Below are 20,547 nucleotides of genomic sequence, written 5' to 3'. Positions count from 1 at the left end.
TAGCTTTCTCAGATAAATGCCAATGGTAGTTCCCTACCTTTCTTAGGTTTCTTAGGGAATTCAGTGGCACTAGATTTTTTCAGCCAAAAGAAGAAATAAAGGAAAAGCAATTACGATGCAAGATGTTTACTCTGGAATGAAAGCAATTGGTAAAGGCAGTGTTTCTCACTGTGGTTACTTTCTCTCAGTCTTAAGATCTCTCCCACGAATGCAAAAGTTCAGTGTGTGTAGATCCATGTTGTTTTAATTTTGGGCTACACTGTAGGTGAATTCATAGGTCTAGTTCTCGTTCTGTGAGTTTGCTGTTTGATCAGAACTGGTAACTCAGTTTGTGTAATACTGTTCAGATTAGTTATGAGCAATACATGAGATGATATTTAGGAAAACATTTTTCAAACTTTTAACCCATACAAATGAAGGCATCACTTTGTAATCAAGATTTTTACCAAATCAGAATTCCAACTACCTGTGGCTTAAGATCCTCAAAGTCAAGCGTGCTGTGCTGTTTCAAGGTAGTCATCTCATTTTTCGTGATCTGTGCTCTCTACCTCCAGTCCTCTTTCTTCTTGCTCTTTTACTCCTCTCCCCTACTGCAGAATTTAAATTTGTTTATCTCAATAAGTGGCCTGCTTTAAGGTATAAATAGACTTTGAGTCTTTGGTGATAATAGTTCACTTAGTAAAATAAATGCGACAATAATAGCTAATACTCTTGCACACTTGTTGTGTACCAGGCACTATTTTAAATACTTGTAATAACTCAAACATCACCACAACTCTGTCAGATAGATGCTTTTATTATCCTAATTTTATAGGTAAGGCATCAGGATTTTAATACAAGTTTATAAATCTATCAGAAAGTTTATGAAAGCAAGCAAAAAGAAAAAACAAAAACCAAAAACCTACCTAGCATTGTTGCTGTGGAAATTCACTTCAACCCTGTTGTGCCCACTTGAAAATAGATGTTTCCCTGTAAAATTGCATACAAATCACAAAAGAACCATACAGATACATGTGCTGATGCCCTTTCCTTGATTACTAATTTTGTTTTAAACCTTTTGTATTGTATGTTTAACTTAACACATACATGAAAGGTAATAAACTAAGTATGTCAGAAGTCATCTTGAGAAATAGAAATATTGTAATTAAATAGAAAGAGAAGGCATAATCATTAATTTCAAGGAGGCATGTGTGGATAAGTAACTGCCTGGTGACATGTCTTTTGTTTCCCCCCCTTAGTTACTAAGCAATAAACTCATTTTAGAAGAGTCAGAAAATACAATTAGGCAAAAAGAGGAGAAACTCCAAAACTCACACACTTCCAAAACCAGTGGAAATTCTTTGGTATAGAGTTAAATTGGTGTTTCTCTGTATTTTTAAAACAAAATGCTTTTTTTAATCATATATGCTATTTTCTGATACACTTTTTTCCTCTAAAAAATAGTGTGCATTTCTTCTCATATATACAATATCAATTTCAGGGGTTGCATAGGATTCCATTTCCAGAGTGCCATTTGTTGGGCATTTAGAATGTTTCCAGCCTGGATTATTTTTGCAGAATGATACTGAGTAAACTGTTTCAAGGGTACTATTTTTTTTTTCTATTTGATCATTTTAAACCTCAGATTTCTCAAGATTGCTCAGATGGGTTTCATTTCAAATTATTTAAAGTTCTGCATTTTCTACGTTTTGAAAAAATAAATATTGTACCAAATCATAATATGTTAAATTTTTATTCAATTTGGTTGTAAGTAGAGTTTAATTTTTTCTTTCCTTCCTACTTTAGACAGTTAATCAGCTGGCCCATGCCCTTCATATGGACAAAGACTTGAAAGCTGGCTGTCTCGTACATGTGTTTTGGCCAAAAGCAAAATGTGCCCTCTTGAGAGATGACCTGGTTTTAGTGGACAGGTAAAATTACGTGTGAATTGTTTTCTCATTGTAAAGTTTTATTTAATAGAAGTGCTGCTTACTTTGGCGTGTATTACATAAAAATGTAAAATGGTCAGTTGCTGCTTTGTTCTTTGCTAGATTGTAACTTTATTACAGGAAATTTCAAGAATTGTGGCGCTTCTGTTTTGTTTCTCTAGACTGACTTTGTAGTCTGGATAATTGACGGGGCTGTCATAGGATACATTAAGCCAATGTATAAACAGTTGGAGTACACTTTTTATAGTATAGGTTGTATATTGAATTTATGTGTAGCAGGTGTTTTTTAAAAAAATTATTTATGCTTATAAGCACTTAAATCTCTGAGCTATACTGAAAATAGCTGCTTATACCTTCATTTTTGATTATGTTTTAGCCTAGTTTATTTTTGTTTTCCTGTACTTATTTTCAGCCTTCCAAAGCATAAAGATTTAAAAGATTAAAATATTGACCATGTTACTTGCCTTGTCAAAAATTGAAGTATTCTGTCTTTAGTAAATAAACTTTTTTTAGCGTTTGTGAAGTTGTCAATTAGATAGGCTCTGGGAGTTGTCAGCAGAATAGAAATATATATAAAGCACAAATTCTCGGCTTTCCACATCTTCTCTCTGATAGGTGAGAAAGTACTCTAAATCTCTTAGGCTTCAAGCTGATAACTGGTAGAAATCCTATCCTTTAGGCTTCAAATAATTGTAAAAGTTTTAAAAAGTTCTCTCTCTGTAATCCAAATTTTCTTTTTAAAGACTATGTAATACAATTTTTGTTATTCCCCTTAGTCCAGGTACAGATGTCACTACCGAGCTGGACAGCTGGATTGATAAGTTTTGCTTAGATGCTGATGTCTTCGTTTTGGTTGCAAACTCTGAATCAACACTAATGAACACGGTAGGATCTAATCACATTATTTTGTATGAGTGATAGCAAGTGAAATGATGTCTGTTTTAACTCTGAAAAGTGAGGGAAATCCAAATCATGGATTAGAAAGAACCTCTTAATATCAGGGGTGAACAAAGGAGTTTGTGTTTCTGTGGGACTTAGAAAGGCTGATTCTGGTCTTCGTGAGTGTTCCCAGGGTTTCAGTAGCTATCTAGGGTTTAATAATGGCTCTAACTTCCAGTGAATATTTCAGTTCAAGGTGTGATACATGTATGTTGTTGACATTCACTGTGGTTATTTGCCAGTTTCTGAAGGAACAGTCACCAGCATTGTTAGGCTACTGACTTAAGTCTCTTGAATAAAGTGTAACACTCCCACCTCACCTCCCTGTCTGGCAGGCAAAGCTTTTCATGTTTTGAGTTTTGTCAACCTTTTCCAGCTTTACCTGTGTACACTCTAGGTTTCAGCTCACCTGTGTACAATTAAAAAAAAATTGTTATGCATAAAAAGCGTATTAATGGCCAAACACCATTAAAACTAGGTGTTACCAGCAAGACCTGTTTTGTCACTGTGTTATTAGTGTTTGTATGGCTCGATCTAATCACAAACCAGGCTGCTTTGACAACAGTGACAGTTGTTTATAACCTGATGGTATTAAAAAAAATAGATAAATGTTTAAAATCTGCTTTAGAGTAACTGCATTATTTCAGTGTTGGTTAAACAAACTTTGATATACATTCTGACTTTGGTACTTTTGTTTATATCACTCTTTGCATATAATTCTTCCCCTTCCCAACTTTTTACCCTTCAAAAAGCCCTGTTATCAGTACTTTCAAGCCCATCTTAATCACCACTTCCTTCTTTATAGAGCTTTTTCTAATTTCAGCTGGATATGGTGTCTCCTTCCTAGCATTTATTTATAGTATTTATGGCACATACCTTTCTCCATTGTTTATTATATGTTGTACACGTGTCTTGCATTATTATTTACTTAGTCTAAATCTTCAAAAAGATTTGAAGTATCTTTTTGAAAATTAGACTATCATATTTAGCAATATCTTTTATGTCCTGCATATAGTAGAAATAAATGAGTATTTGTTAAATTGAATTTCCAAAAAGACTTGTGGGAGTAGGCAAATCTTAACTTTTGCTTTCTTATATTTTAATTTTCTCATCTTTGAAAGTTTAATGCTCAGAGTGCTTTGGGATCCTTTATCAGTGAGTGTTAATCACTTGTTAAATGGTTCCAACTTTTAGATTCAAATACAATTTCAAATATAAATATACAAATAAAATAGTTTTTTAAAAAAGTAAACATACTGTTGGGTATTTGATGTTTTTCAGGAAAAACACTTTTTTCACAAGGTAAATGAGCGACTTTCCAAGCCTAATATTTTTATTCTGAATAATCGTTGGGATGCCTCTGCATCAGAGCCAGAATATATGGAAGATGTAAGTTATATTTTTCCCTTAAGTTTTGAAATATAGTCATGTACATTGCTGTCTGAGAAAACAATACACTTCATAGAACAGAACATCATAAGCAGCTTTTCCCTTGCCTGAGAAGACTAATTATAGAAAACCTGAAGTGGGTATGTGATAGGGACCAGAGTATTAAGCTACTTTGAAGGAAAGTTGTGTCATAAAAGTAGTATCTAATCATTTTAGATCTTGAAACTTCCTTTTTGTTTTATTTTAATTCTCTAAAGAATAATGTAACAGGAAAGTGTATAGGTCATGTGCCCAGGTGAGTTAATTTTATAGATTTAACACACCTGTGTAAGGATCCCGATCAAGAAGCAGAACATTACCAGCACCCCAGTATCAGCCACTTCCAGCCTCTATCCTCCAACCCAACCCCTAACCTCTGATCATGTCTTCTAATACCCTAGATTAATTTTTCTGGTTGTTCAACTTTACAAAATGGGATCACATAGTATCTAGTACTGTATCAGGTTTGTTTGGTTCAGCTTTACATTTGTGATTTGTATCCATACTGTTGTGCATAGTTGGAGTGCATTCTCATGGCTGCGTAGTATTTCATCCCATGAAAACAACGTTGATTTGTTCTTTCTGATAGTGATGGGCATTTGGATAAATTTCCTGTTTTGGGCTATTATAAATAATGCTGCTGTGCACATTCTTATATATGTGTTTTTGGTACACATTGGTGTATATTTCTGTTGGTTATATATCAGTGGTTCTCATTGTGAGGGGTTGGATGATTTTTGGCCCTAGGAAATATTTGGCCATGTCTGAAGACATTTTTTGTTACCACAACTAGGGGAGTGTGCTGTTGGCATCCAGTGGGAGGAGAGGTTAGGGATGCTTTTAAACATCCTATAACACAGAACAGCTCCTGTCCCTCAACCAAAGACTTATCTGACTCAAAATGTTAATAATGTAGGAATCAGTAATCTGTAGGTATATATCTAGGAGTGGAATTGCTGGATTACAGGTTAAGAATATGCTGTTTTAATAAGTGGCCCAAGAGTTTTGTGAAGTGCTCATACCATTTGATATTCCCACCAGCAGATTGAGAATTCCAAGAGATTTATATCCTTGCTAACACTTGGTATTTTTTGGCTTTGTATTTCATTTTAGTCATGCTGGTGGTTTGAAACTTCTGTTTAAAAAGAGTAGAGAATCTGGCATTTGTTCTACATGTAATATTTAATTTGTTTGACACTGCTTTTTCTGATTTTAATAGTAAAAAAAAAAAACTTGGAAAATGCATTAAAAAAATAAAACCTACACTATCTCATCACTATTCACATTATATTATTTGCTTTAATTCTTCCCCTCACTCCCAGAAGTGGAGTTTTGCTTAAGACGAAGCTTTATATCCTGCTGTTATTAACTCTTGTTTTATAATCATGCTCTTTTCAAATCAGGGTCACATTTAATCATCAGAGAATTAGGAAATATCACCCACAGATTGTTCTTCTCCATTCCAATTTAGCTGAATTTTATTAAGTCTTAACATGGAGGTCTGTTATCATGGCCATAATGCTAAACCCTAACTACTAACACTTATTCTTAATTTAAATATCCAAATGCTAGTCTTAAACCTAATAATACAAACCCAGTCCCTAGCTAATGCATTCTCCCCAACTTTAATTCCCAGTGTTTCTTAAAAGAAAAATATACCATGTATGTTCTGAATTTAAATAAAAATAACTTCATTGTAACAAATTTACTGTAGCATTTATTTTCTGATTTTAAAGGCATTAATAGATTCATTGTAGAAAATTTGAAAAATAGGAAAAGCATAAGGAAGAAATAAAAATGTTATCCATTTTTGTGGGTGTTGCTGGCATACCACCTATTAATTTACACAAATATATATATATCTATCTCATATATTCTTAATACAGAATTAGGAACCTTTCCCATGCCATTAAGTACTAACATTTGACTACAATATGTTTCATAATGGATGTGTAGTATTTGGTGGTCCATCAGAATTTTAAATTAAATATTCAAGAAGAATCATTAAGTTAAGAGAAAGATTTCTTGTCAGGCAAGTATCAAACTTCATTTATTAGAATTTTTGGATTTGTTGAGTGTATGGCAGCTGTTACTATAATATTATAAATGGAGTTTAGTATAGGCCTATAGCTGTTGGCTATAATTATGTTTGCCCCTTTTAATACTGTTTTTCTCTAGGTACGCAGACAGCACATGGAAAGATGCTTGCATTTCTTAGTGGAGGAGCTCAAAGTTGTGGATCCTTTAGAAGCACAGAATCGTATCTTTTTTGTTTCCGCAAAGGAAGTCCTTAGTGCTAGAAAGCACAAAGCACAGGGGATGCCAGAAGGTGGTATGTATTCAATATAGACTTCCTTTTGAAATTCATGTATAGATTATAAAAATGGCATTCTAGAAATCCTATCTTGCTATTTACTAGATTTTTAAATCTTCACCTAAATATTACAGGTGGGGCACTTGCAGAAGGATTTCAGGCAAGATTACAGGAGTTTCAGAATTTTGAACAAATCTTTGAGGTAGGAATTTTGTGAATGTATTAACTAATAGAAAACCCTAGCATTGGTTGAAGAGTGATCACAATCTTCTGTTTTCACTACTTAAATCTTTGTCAATAACCTTTGCTATTATTTAGTATAGTTTCTGACACAGCAAGTGAAACAAGGAGAGTTTGAAGAAAGTCCCTGCAAAATGGATGACACGTAAGAATAGAGAATTAAAGATTGTAATTTCTTCTTACTCTTTTTCCTTATGTATTTGTATTTAAATGAGACACTTTTCTGGTGTGTTGTGCAATGAGTGAAATTCCCTATATTCAGTAGTTAAGGATAGGATTAAAGAAATGTAATTGCTGTTGGGGTGGATAATAGAGCAAAATGAACATCTTTTTTCTTTTGTACCATACTATTTGCAGAGAGAGATAGAACGTAGTTAATGTCATTTGACAAAAGTATTACATTTCTAAACTGTATTGTCATCTGTTGATTCTCTACGTTTTATGCCAAATGTCCTGAACAAACAAATACAAAAAGAATTAAGATAAAGGTCCTGTATTTTAGGAATCTGGTAGGAACTACTGAGGTTCGTGAATAGCTAACGTGTGTGCAGCACTGGGGATGGAGGATGCTTCCTTATGTTTTGGTCTAGGTGTTTTATTCAGACATTAAAACTCATCCTACATTTGACTGAAAAGTTCTTCAGATGTTAATCTTCTTACCTCTTATTTAGCTCTGTCTAGCTTGCTTACTAGATTGCATGTCTCCTCCTCACCCCAGATGAACACAAATACTTCAGAACTGAAAAGACTTCCGTCTGTAATTATTCTTCCTTGTAAGTAGTAAATGCATGAATAGTAAGGACATGAATGTTGAATGTACTTGGCAGAATTTTTAAAGTTACACATTTGCTCACTATCCCCCATTTTTCATTTGGTGAGAGGGAGAAAGACCATTAGGTAGATGAAGGTAAAGTGTTAAAGAAAACCCACTCCCAGCTATCTTGGTAAGGTGTCTCTAATTGTTCAGAGGCCCCTGGGAAATCAGCAGATACCCTCTCAAGTTAAGGCAGAGGATACATGATGTCCCAGTTACTCAAAGACCATTGTTTATTTTCTTTCCCTTTTGCTTTTGCAAAAGGTTCAATGCTCTCCTCACTCATCAGTTACAGTCATTTTATCCATGGGGAAAATATCGGGGAGAGTATCTGTTGTTGTTTCTGTTTTCTTTTCTTACTTACTGAGTTTTTCTTTTGTCTTGTGTCTGTCATTCATTTTTCCTACCAAATCATATACTATTCAGTTATACATTTATACCTCTTTCCTATTGGTTCCTGGTACAGCTTTTGCTTTCCCAGAATATCTCCTTGAAGAGGTGGGAATGAGAAGAATAAAAGATGTGCTGTAGAGCACTGGTTCCCACACCCGGCTGATCATGAGAAACCCGAGGTACTTTAGAGAACTGCAGCTTCCTGACCTGCCCCAGAGACTGATCCAGTAGGGCTGGGATGGACCTAGGAATCTGGTATATAGTCAGAGCTGCAGTGATGGCAACAATCAGGCAGACTTAGGAACTGTTCTTTCTAGTGTTTTTGAAAGAAACATGGTATTTCTCTTTTTTACTGTAAAGGTTCATTTGAGAATCTAAAAGTGATAAATGGACAAAACTGAGCAGGAGATTTTTTTTTACATGAAGTTGTAGAGAATGTCAGGCTTTAGAGGTTTGAAATTTTTGTTTAAAACTATGATAGATGTAAAATGAGCATCAGCTGGAAATTTTTTGTATTTACCTCAAGAAATAAACAGATAGGCAAAAAATTTTGTCTGGATGGCAAACCTCTTTTTGGTAACTACATTGACAACTCTTCAACATTTATCCAAAGCTGAAATTTATTAATTAAAAAATCAATTTTGGTAATTTATGATTGCCTATAAATTTGTACATTCCTGAGAATTTATAATTTCATAGTATAAAATTATTTAAAATATTTTATATCCCTTATCTATATATCTATATAGACTTATATATGGATATATATAAAGGATACAAGAAATGTCTATGTATTTTAAACATTAATTGGATTTGCTAATGATTTGATTGCTTTGCTCTATCCAAAGACCCAGGCCTACTCCTTGGTTAATTTATCAATTAATAAATAACATTTTTTGAGTTTTGTTCATTAAATTCTCTGTTTCCTACTGCTTTATAATATAAGTGGAATTGTTTTTTGCTTTTTGATCTTTGAGAAAGAATTTAGGGCTATGAATTTGTGAGTGTAGCTTTGGATGTACTCTTTGGGTTTTAGTATCCAGTTTTCATTGTTGATTATTTTTAATTATAGTTTTTGGCATTTCCTATTGAATACAGGAGTTATTGAAATTCAAATGTTGGATTCTTCTCATCTAACTTTTCTTGGTTTCTTTGTGTTGTAATCACAGAATGTGGTGGCCTTTACACACATTTTCTCTGTTTCTAGAATTCATTTTTGTGTAAGTTTGTGTAGTCTTATAAGATAGTTTTTGTGAAAAGAAAAACTTTACCAAGTCACCATTTTTATCCAATGGTCTGATCTTTGCAGTGGACTTCTTGAGATTCATTTGGTTTAAAAGAAGCTAAATACTGTGAATGATCAGGGTACCAAGTTAAATTTTAAGTCAAGTAAAATCAATCAAGAAAATCAATGTTGATTCTGTTAATATGTTTTCTTATTGTTTTCAGCCTATATTTGAACAGATGTATATTCTGAAGGCAGTTTAGAAATCTGAATTTTTTGCCCAAATATTTGGCCATTAACTATTCTTAATAGTTTTGGTTGCATGATAGAAAAGAGGTATAAAATAAAATGTCAGTGAATTTCTTGTAAAGGACATTCTTGGGACAACTGGCAAAGTTTGGAAATAGACTGTATGTTAGGTTAATAATATTCCCAGTGATAAATGTTCTGAGTACAATAATTATTTTCTGGTTGTACAGGAAAATATCCCCGTTCTTAGGAGACACATGTTAATATATTTAGTAGTAAGGTTGTGGTGGTTGCAATGATCTGTCAAATTGTGCAGCAAGAAAATATATATACAGGTATGTATAAAAATATATGAATACCTGCATAGACTTATCTCTACATATTTGTATGGAAAGAAAGAAGGAAAGGTAAACAAAGCTGAATGTTAACATTTGGTATATTTACTTGAAAGGTATATTGTATCTTGGTGTTCTTTTTTGCCCTTTTCCTGTCCATTTAAAATATTTCAGAATAACACATTGGCAGTGGTGAATAACATGTTATTGGTTGTTTGGGGTGTGTTATTAAGGGGACCTGACAAGTTTGTTTTATATTTTAATTACATATAAATATTAATACTTACAAATTTGTAACTACATATGATTAAATTGCCAGCTGTCTTCTTTAGATGCTATTAGAAAATCAGATGATCTTGAGATGTGATTATTGTTTTGGTTCTAAATCTTTAATAATTTTTAAAGCAGCCTATAGGAGACTCTGACAAGATGGAATTTAAATTGTCTGCTGTAGTATTTGAAGTATCTCCTTTGGAAATTGGAGTTCCTGATAAAATAAGTCTGGGAACTACTGCATGCTGTATATGTCCCCACAGAGATTCTTCAGCATATTATGTTTGAAGGTCTCTGAGAAATGGTTCAGTAAAGAAACTTTATTTAAATTGGCATTTCTTACACTTATTTGGGAATAGAGTATTTCTCTTGCAATTAACTCTTGGCATTTTTATGATCAGTGGGAACATTAATGTGAGATACTTTTTAATTAGAAAAAGATTGCCTGTTTTCTTCTTTATATTTGTTCATCGTGTATTTTTGAATCAAGAAGTAACATATATTATCTAATAACCTTGGAGTTCTTTTCTTTTTGTCTGGTCTAGCTCTAATACTGTGCTGTTGTCTACAAATTTGGGGTCTTCATTGCTGATATCTAGATCTGCTTCATCGAGGAACATAAAATTTTCTTTAACTTTTTTTCTTTTAAAAACATTTTTATGCTTTTATTATAGTTTTGTTGAGGTTAATTTGGCCATTTTTGAGACCATTATTTAAAGTAAAATCAAAGCTTTTTTTAGACATTTAAAAACAAGCAGTTTGCACTTTAAATGTTGAATATTATGTAGTTATTGGTGGTTTTTGCTTTGGCATGTACAGAGCAGGAATACTGTAACTTCCTACCACTAATTTGCTTCAGGATTAGTGATAATTGAATGATGCATAAATGACTTGGTCATGAGCAGACGTGAGGCTATGCAGTGAGAAAAAATCATAGGCTCTGAGTGAAGGCTTTTAAACTGTTAACTAAATGAATTACTCTCATGTGCCCTTTAGCTAAAGAAATGAATCTGTGTTGTTTTCTATACCTCAAAATACCAAAGGTGACAGCTAAAATGGCAAGGGAGAATTTAAAACTTCCATCTTAGTGAAGTGAACAAAATAATCATTTTAGAGACGTGAAGGCAAAATGGATTAAAAATAGAATATTGAATGAATGCGTAATATACTAATGATTTTAAGATAACAAATACAGTGCCAGAGTATTAAGTGAATACCTTCTAAAGCTTGGAAGCTATTTATTTTGACAAAGGATAGTAATACTTTAGGGTGTAATTACCATAATTTGTACTAGTTATGTATATAAAGTTTAGGATGAATTCATGGAAATATTGGAGAGTCTGGGAGCATATTCCAAGTTTAAAAAATTTTATCATAGAAGATAAGCATGATCTCCTAGAAAACATCTATTGTAGGTATTGTTGTGACCCAGATGAACATTTCTTGATTGTTCAAAGACCAGATAGGATTTTTCTGTTAATACTTGCAGTTACTTCCAGATGTTACATCAGTACAGAATTTGACTGTTAAAAAGTGAAAGGCCAATTTTAATTTGATCATTTTGCAAGCTTTAATGGTGAATCACAGTAAATGTTTTAAATAACAAGTAATTTGCATATATATTGAAATTGAGATAAAATTTCACAAACATTCATCATATGTGATACTTTCTAATATATTTTCTTCTGTTTAAAAAAACACTGGTCATGAAACATTAACTGATTTGTACAACTATTAATGAGTTTTGAGCTTCAGTTAGCTTGAAGGTGAAACAGATGAGATAAGGTCTTCTGACCTGTATGCACACAGTATAGACCAGTGACAATAGTAGGGTTATCTTTGAAATAGCTATAGATATTTTTCTATAGACAATTTGAACTATTAGGTTGTTGCTGTTAAAGAGTATTTTTCAATTTGTTCAAGCTTTAATCTACAGAAGTCCTTTTTAAATAACCTTATGTGAATCATAGCATTCAACTAATATTTTTAATGTAGAATTCTAATTCATGGCCCAATTAAGAACTTTATTAGGTTATTGATTGCAAATATGAGAAAAATCAAGGTAGATGGACTAGAAGTAAAGGTGATCCAAGTAAAATTAATAATTCTAATGAGGAAACGTTTTGTAACATTGAAAATAGTACCCTGTTTATTTATTTTTAAATGTAATACAGTCAAAGAACCATTGCACATTACTGTGTAAAATTACACAAAGATATGAACTTGCTGTTAAAGCCTTTTTACTTTTGAATCCTTGTCATTTTTTTTAACGTTTACAATTTTAAGTTGTGTTTATCATACATTTATTTTCTATCCTTATGTGAACAGCAAGTTTTTGTGTTTAAATTCCTGAAAATGTTGGGATGGAATTACAGTAATGTGTTATGGCTTGGGCCCTCGCAGGAGTGTATCTCGCAGTCAGCAGTGAAAACAAAGTTTGAACAGCACACTATCAGAGCTAAACAGATTCTAGAAACTGTGAAAAACATAATGGATTCAGTAAACGTGGCAGCAGCAGAGAAAAGGTATGAATTCATTTTATTGCAAAATAAAAATGTTTTTGTGTCAATTCCTTAGACACTTAGAATTCCTTAGACTACGGTTCAAATTGTTACATTATTAAATACTTTTCACACTAACATCAACCTTGTAGGCTTGGCAGATGCCTACTTACATGATTTTAAGTGAATATTTGAAACTAATTATTTCTTCTACAACCTTGAACACATCATTTACATTCGCTGGATCTCAGTATTCTCGTGTGTGAGTTGTGATTTTAAAATGTTCAGTGGCTTTAAAATATCTTTAAAACAGTGGAAGAACCACTTCTTCAAGCAGGATTTTTCAAAGACTTCCAAAACAGGTGATCCTCTTTTTTACATTCAACCCATCACTCATCTTTCATATATGCATACATTGAAACCTTGAAATGACTCTTTTATGCCAGTTGTGGCTTTTTATTGGCTTGTAAACGAACAAGGTGATACTGCCTGCCAGCCAGTGAATGTGGTAAACACTGCTCTATATGTCATACTGTACTGCAGTATTTTATTCCATTATATTATCTTACAAAGGAGAAAACAAATACACAAAAGTACTAACACTATCGAAAAAAAAAGGGTAGTTCTTACAAACTTGATACACCTGAAACAAAGATCAGGATATTGTTTTATGTGACAAACAATGTGAAGCCTCATTTGGACTTCGAAGTGGGCTTAAGCCAATGAAAGGAAAGATACAAAGCATCTAAGAGTAAGACCAAGATGACATAAAAATTGGGAATTTTAAATGTACTTGATTTTGCTGGGAACAAAACTCCACTCATATCTAAGTCTGTTGCCTAATTTTGACGCAGGAATGCATTATGTACAAAATTAGAGAATTTGCAGAATTTGTTAAAACACAAGGGTCAGAACCCTAGAGTCTGATCTCCAGCCCTGTGCACTGTTTCTGTATTATGAGCTTGGTTGCTTTATTATGGTAGCTAAAGTGAGTATTGGTCAACCGGATTGACCTTAATATCACTAATTTTTATGAAAATATAGGACATTGAAATAAATCTGGCACAAAAAAGATGTGATTTGAGGATGGTTTGTATGATTATGTCTTGGGAACTCTTAGCTAAAGATAATCTTAAAATCTTTAGGCCATTGTTCTCCTGTATCATCCAAGTTGACAAATTTTAACAGATAGTAAATACTCTAGGCTTTGTGGGCCATGCTGTTTTTTTTGCACCCACTCAATTCCGTGGTTTTAGAGCAAATACATGTACACAATAGGCACAGGAATGCAGTGTGGCTCTATTTGAGGAAAGCTTTATTAGCAGCTGGCTAGATTTGGCTTGCAGGATGCTATTTACTGGCCCCTGTTTATTAAATATAGTCAGTATTGAGTTGGGTCTATTTTGACTGTTTATATCTATGAAGTGGGTGGAGATTTTAGAATCATTATTAATCCTTTGTGGGATTCAGGTGCCACATTAGCAGAGAGACAGTTTATATCCAAGCTTCTGTGAAACATCTTACGAGTGAAATATTTGAATCCTTTTAGATGTTGAAATACAGTTTGGTTTTTTTGTTGTTGTTGCTTTTGGATCACACTAACAGATGATTCCATGTGTGAGTGAGTGAGTGTGCTTAATTTCTTTGGGGCTTTAATATACCCTGATAATGATGACTCTTCATACTATTATAGGGTTTATTCAATAGAAGAGAGGGAAGACCAAATTGATAGACTGGACTTTATCCGAAACCAGATGAACCTTTTAACACTGGATGTTAAGAAGAAAATCAGGGAGGTTACAGAGGAGGTGGCAAACAAGGTGGGTAACATTAGCTTTGTGACTGTAATATCTAGGAATGAGAGTATTTTTGATAATATTGAAAATGTTATCTGTTACCTTAAAGGAATTTTTTTTAAGTTTTTTTAACTTGATTTTTTGAGCAGTCAGTAATCTTTAAAGTTTTTAATTCTGATTTTTAAAATATTTTTAGGTTTCATGTGCAATGACAGATGAAATTTGTCGACTCTCTGTTTTGGTTGATGAATTTTGTTCTGAGTTTCATCCTACTCCAAGTGTATTGAAAGTATATAAAAATGTAAGTTAAATTGTAGTTAAATGTTATTCAAATACAGTTTCCTTACCTTATTCTTACTCTTATTCCACTCTTTGGTGGTTTGGCCATTCTAGTCTTTACGTGGCCATCAGGACACGATTAAACTATTAACATCTCCTGTTTACTCTCATAATAAACATAAACTGTAAAGTATACAGAAAAGTTATCCTCTTAGAAAAGAATAAGATCAATAAATGTTTACTTTTTTTTTTAAGTTTTTAATAAAATCTGCATATGTTCTAGGGAAAAAATAATGTGGTCATTTACCCATTGTTAACAGGAATTAAATAAGCACATAGAAGATGGAATGGGAAGAAATTTGGCTGATCGGTGCACCAATGAAGTCAATGCTTCAATGCTTCAATCCCAGCAAGAAATTATTGGTAATTTTTATATCTACAAGTTCATGTGTGTAGTTTTTTTTTTTTTTTTTTTTTTTTGGTGAAAGATTTACTGTAAAATCCTTTAGGTATTTTATAAGATGTAAAACATTATATACTGTTGTTTCTTAAAATGAAATTTTGTTCTTTTTAGAAAATTTGAAGCCATTACTTCCAGCTGGTGTACAGAATAAACTACATACACTGATTCCTTGCAAGAAATTTGATCTCAGCTATGACCTAAATTGCCACAAGTTATGTTCAGATTTTCAAGAGGATATTGTGTTTCATTTTTCCCTGGGTTGGTCTTCCCTTGTCCATCGTTTCTTGGGCCCTACAAATGCTCAGCGGGTGCTTCTAGGATTATCAGAACCTATCTTTCAGGTATTATATATACATGTCTTTTTTTTTGGAGTAGGCGTTTTACTAGGTGGATATTGCTGAACCGTGCAGAAATGTATCTGATTCTACCAGTTGAGTCTCCTTTTTTATGTGATTTTCTCTATAGAATTAGCTGTGTCAGATTTGCTTATTTGTGAGCTAGTATTTGTGATATAGAGCCATTTCTGAATTAGGTATACTATGTGTAAGAGAAAGCCAATCTCAGACTTCTCATTCAGTACTGTTGTAGATTGTTCTGCATTCACTTTTAAAACTTTTTTTTTTTCTTATCTTAAAAGTTTTTGTTTCTATAATTCAGGTAAGTTGGAATAAATATAAGCATTTAAAAAATGTTTTGAATTTATCAATTCAGTAATTTTTCAGAAAATTTATGGAGTTGTAAAACCATTGCCACAATCCAGTTCTAGAACATTTCTGACACCCCAAACGATACCCTTATGCCCATTTGCAGTCTGTTATCATTCCTGCCTCCAACCCTACTGCCAGTCAGGCTTCTGTAGCTATCATTTTTGCTCTTCCGGGACATTTCCTATCAATGAAATCATACAAAATGTGGCCTTTTGTGACTGGCTACTTTTCACTTTAACATAATGTTCTCAGAGTTCGTTGTCATGGTGCATGATGCAACAGTATTGTAGCATATCAATACTCCATTCCTTTTTTAATGGCTGAATAATGCTACATTATGGAGATCACACATTTTACGTATCCATTCATCAATTGGTGGACATTTCAGTTGTTTATACTTTGTGGCTATTATGAATAATGACGTTATTAATACTCATGTACTGGTTTTATGTGGACATCTGTTTTCATTTCTCTTGAGTATATATCTAGGAGTGAAATTGCTAGGCCATATGGTAACTCCATGTTTAACCTTCTGAGGAACTGCCAAACTTTTCCAAAGCAGCTGCACCATTTTACATTCCCACTAGCAACGTATTAAGGTTCTGTTTCTTCACATTGTCAAGACTTTGTTATTGTCTGTCTTTTTTACTCTGGCAGATATAAAGTTGTATCTCATTGTAGTTTTGATTTTTATTTCCCTAATGACTAATGATTTTGAACATCTTTCATGTGCTTATTCATGTATCTTATTTTCTGAGATGTGTATTCAGATCATTTGCCCGTTTTTTAAATTGAGTTATTTGGCTTCTTACTGACTTGTAGGAGTTCTTGATATGTTCTAGATACAGGTCTTTACCAGATATATGATTTCAAAATATGTATGTTTTTCTAGTCTGTGGCTTGTCTTTTAATTTTTTTTTATCGTGTATTTTTAAAGTGTAAGTGTTTTAATTTTGAAGTCCAGTTTTTTTTAAAGGATGTTGTTTTTGGTGTGGAAAAATTTTTGTTTTTAATTACTCTTAAGAGTTGAGGGCATATTGTTACAGGTAGACCCATTGTATATTATGAAGATTCATTATTCTTCATGATATCATTGGTCCATGTCATAGAAGATAATTTTCAGACCATTTTTAGTTTCTTCGTATATTTATGGTGAACTCATTAATTGAAGTCATTCTTTCTGTAGATTTACTACTATAATTTTAAAAGAGAATACAATAGAATTTTGTAAATGTGACTATTCCATTTATAGTTGTTTAATTGAATTAATCCTTTTTCTCCCCAACCTTACCAGCTCCCCAGATCTTTAGCTTCTACTCCTACTGCTCCTACTAATCCAGCAACACCAGATAATGCATCACAGGAAGAATTCATGGTTACCTTAATAACGGGATTAGCTTCTCTTACATCTAGAACGTCTATGGGCATCATTGTTGTTGGAGGCGTGGTAAGAAACAGTGCTTTTTAATGTAATTAAAATTGAAATTTTTGCAAAGCTGTCTGCTAGATCAGAAGAAGAAAGGTGTAGTTACCTCTCTGTTTTCAGGATCTATAAAATGACATGAAAAGTTGTAGGTTAAAATTAGTGAATTAAGAGTTTCACAAGTGTAAATCTTTTTCAAATTTATTTTTAAAAATATAATTGACATATAACATTGTATTAGTTTTAGGTGTACAAGGTGACTTAATATATGTATATATTGTGAAATGATTACCACAATATAAGTTTTTAAACAATGGTTCCTATTTTTATATCACGGCACACAAAGAAACAACACTTGTACATTGAAGTAACAGGAATAATCCAGGTCCCTTATCTAGCCTTCTCTGAATACCAAAGGGATCTGCCTTGAAGTATTAGGTGATACTTTTTGTGGTAGTTCTTTTATGTTTAGAATTTTTTTTCTTATCATTAACAGCATAGGTTTACTTGTTTGGGTTTTTTTAAACCTTTGACCTAAAAAAATATTAACATCCCGTTTTGCAACACATTGAATCAACTTACCAAATTTCTGACAGGTTGTAAAAGTTCTTGCCTGATAGTTATGTGCTGTCCCCTTTTCAGCTTGATTTCTGATAATTTCATATTTTCTTACAGAGAAAGAATATACATTTCTAAAAAATGGGTCTGACTTAGAGCTCTGTAGGGAACTGATGAGTTTTCTGAAGCCTTTTAGTACGTGCATCTCCCCAGTGGTGGCTTTCCTTCTCAGAGTAAGCTGTGTATTTATCTTACAGATTTGGAAAACTGTAGGCTGGAAACTCATATCTGTTTCATTAAGTATGTATGGAGCTTTGTACCTTTATGAAAGGCTGACCTGGACCACCCGTGCCAAGGAGAGAGCCTTTAAACAGCAGTTTGTGAGCTATGCAACTGAAAAACTGCAGATGATTGTAAGCTTCACGAGCGCCAACTGCAGCCATCAAGTACAACAGTAAGTCGAAAGATTCATCTGTGTTTTTATTTTAAAGCGTTATTGAAGTATGACTTACATGCAGAAATGCATGAGTAAGAGTGCAGCTCAAAGAATTAACGCAACGTGAAGATGTTTTGTAATTGCCACCAAAGTGAAAAGATAGAATGATATCAAACAAATGAGCTCAGAATGCATGGAGGTGAATGTAATTTATTTGTACTGGGACAGCCCAGATTTATAAGTTTAAAGGCATTTTTTTTAAAAAACTCTACAGAGAATTTTATTATAATAACCTGGGTCCACTGAATTTCTTCTTTTATGTATCTTAAATATTTGTTTCACTGATTAAGTAAAAATATATAGAACTCTTGTCAAATCAGTGTATAATGTTCTGTATTAGGATGCTACTGAGAGCTGACTTAGAAAGTTTTCTGAGCTAAAGATGATTGCAATTTAATGGAAGAAGCAACATGCACATAATTTTAATAAAAGATGAGAAGTGTTAAGTAATATGAGAGCTTCATAATGTGAGGCTCTAGAATCTTAAATCATGAAGGATAGTGGATAATAAAGGTTTCCTGGAGGAGAGGTAGCCTGATGAGATTTGAACATGCAGAATAGAGAGTGAACAGAGAAAACAGCCAAAACCAAAGGCAAGAAGGTAGGGGGAAAGACATGTGTTCAGAAACATGACACAGTTTCAGTGTAGCAGATGTGTTATGGTGGGGGTGAGGGGGGGTGTCTGAGCATAAATCTAACACTGGGACTAGGGTTTGGAAAACTGGAATCCTGGGAATGATACCATTAACGTTTAGCTCTAGAACAAATAACTTTGCAGTGGTGTGTTATATAAAGTGCTTTAGACTGAGACAAGAATTGCAGGAAGATTAAACTGTTTCAGACACAAGATCAAAGCCTGTACTAACCTAGTTAAAGCTGTAGGGAATGGTAACAGTGAGGGCACAGGGTTGCGACCACTATATTAAATTCCAGAGGTACCCATCTACCAGGCATGCTCCAAGGTGCAAAAATATAAACGTAATATTTGCCAAAGTTAATATATTAACTGGCACACAAATATAACTCCTTGGTTCTAGAAACATGGTTAAATGTTTCTATAACTTAAAGTATTTTTGACTGAGTCACCAAAGTTCATTAAATTTTTTTTCCTTTTTAGTAATTTATTTTTATATAGGCAGGGGACAAGAGTAAGGCTTATTGTGCTTCTGAATAAATATATCTAGCCTCTGCTGTTTTATAGTTTACTCATATTCACAGCAACATGGCAGAGTAATATTACTCGTTGAGCATTTGTCTTGAGGCCAGATGAAATTGAGGCCACCATCAAATTAAGCTTACAAGCGTCATACCGACCCTCACACCATTCTTAGCAGTGTTCTTTGACCTAATGTTTTGGGACTTTTTTAACTTGTGATCTCTTTTTTATATAAGCTTTAAATTAAAGTGTATTCATTTTGAAAGGCATTCATGACTGCTGATAAAATTGTTTTTTATTTTAAGGGAAATGGCAACCACTTTTGCTCGTCTGTGCCAACAAGTTGATATTACACAAAGACATCTAGAAGAAGAAATTGCTAGATTATCCAAAGAAATAGATCAACTGGAGAAAATACAACACAATGCAAAGCTCTTAAGGTATTTGAACCTTTTTTTCTCAATAATACGAACATTTATCTATCTCATTACTGAAATATAATTATGTAAAATCACTAGCAAATTTGTGTTAAAAAATTTTGACTTTACTGACTTAATTATAATTTTCCATATTGAATTCCATATGTTTTACAGTTTCAATGAAAGCTAATTTCAACAAGAAAAATCTGAGCTTAAAGGAATTTTTTAGATTACACTTAAAGCTTTCTGTTAAGCTACATTAGTGCCTTTTCAGAGCAGAAGTTCTGTAATTAAACGTATGAGTTTTCAGTCCTATATATCCAAGACGTGTAACTTCTGTTCTCACTGGAGACTGTTAGGTACACTTAAATTTGAAGCAACAAAAGTAAACAAGATACCCTAATATAATGTGGAATTCTGGTTTAATATGACTTGTCATGGATTCTTTGGAGTCTGGTGGGGGAACAAGACCAGAAGTGTCATCACCAGGTCTATACTTCTTGGCAGTTCTTAACTTTCAGCTTTATTACCCATTGGCTGGCTCACCTACAAATCTAGGAGAATCATTAAACATCATTTGTTCCCTGCTGCTAGTTGCCAGGACACATGCT

General features: G+C 33.1%; 1 protein-coding gene across 1 annotated transcript in view; it reads left to right on the top strand.

Moving 5' to 3' along the window:
- MFN1 (mitofusin 1) overlaps window positions 1–20,547 on the top strand; it is a 32,007-nt gene that overhangs the window by 8,105 nt on the left and 3,355 nt on the right. Inside the window, exons 5-17 of the mRNA XM_006183772.3 lie at window positions 1,786–1,910; window positions 2,705–2,813; window positions 4,149–4,256; window positions 6,474–6,627; window positions 6,744–6,811; window positions 12,542–12,663; window positions 14,333–14,459; window positions 14,632–14,736; window positions 15,035–15,137; window positions 15,289–15,518; window positions 17,179–17,331; window positions 18,123–18,319; window positions 19,823–19,957. Of these exons, the coding sequence (XP_006183834.1) occupies window positions 1,786–1,910; window positions 2,705–2,813; window positions 4,149–4,256; window positions 6,474–6,627; window positions 6,744–6,811; window positions 12,542–12,663; window positions 14,333–14,459; window positions 14,632–14,736; window positions 15,035–15,137; window positions 15,289–15,518; window positions 17,179–17,331; window positions 18,123–18,319; window positions 19,823–19,957 (1,736 nt within the window). The remainder of the gene's footprint in view (window positions 1–1,785; window positions 1,911–2,704; window positions 2,814–4,148; window positions 4,257–6,473; window positions 6,628–6,743; window positions 6,812–12,541; window positions 12,664–14,332; window positions 14,460–14,631; window positions 14,737–15,034; window positions 15,138–15,288; window positions 15,519–17,178; window positions 17,332–18,122; window positions 18,320–19,822; window positions 19,958–20,547) is intronic.

This window comes from Camelus ferus, chromosome 1 (genome assembly GCF_009834535.1).
Source record: "Camelus ferus isolate YT-003-E chromosome 1, BCGSAC_Cfer_1.0, whole genome shotgun sequence".
In the NCBI taxonomy this organism is placed as follows: Eukaryota; Metazoa; Chordata; class Mammalia; order Artiodactyla; family Camelidae; genus Camelus; species Camelus ferus.
This window is presented reverse-complemented; position numbering and strand designations above follow the sequence as displayed.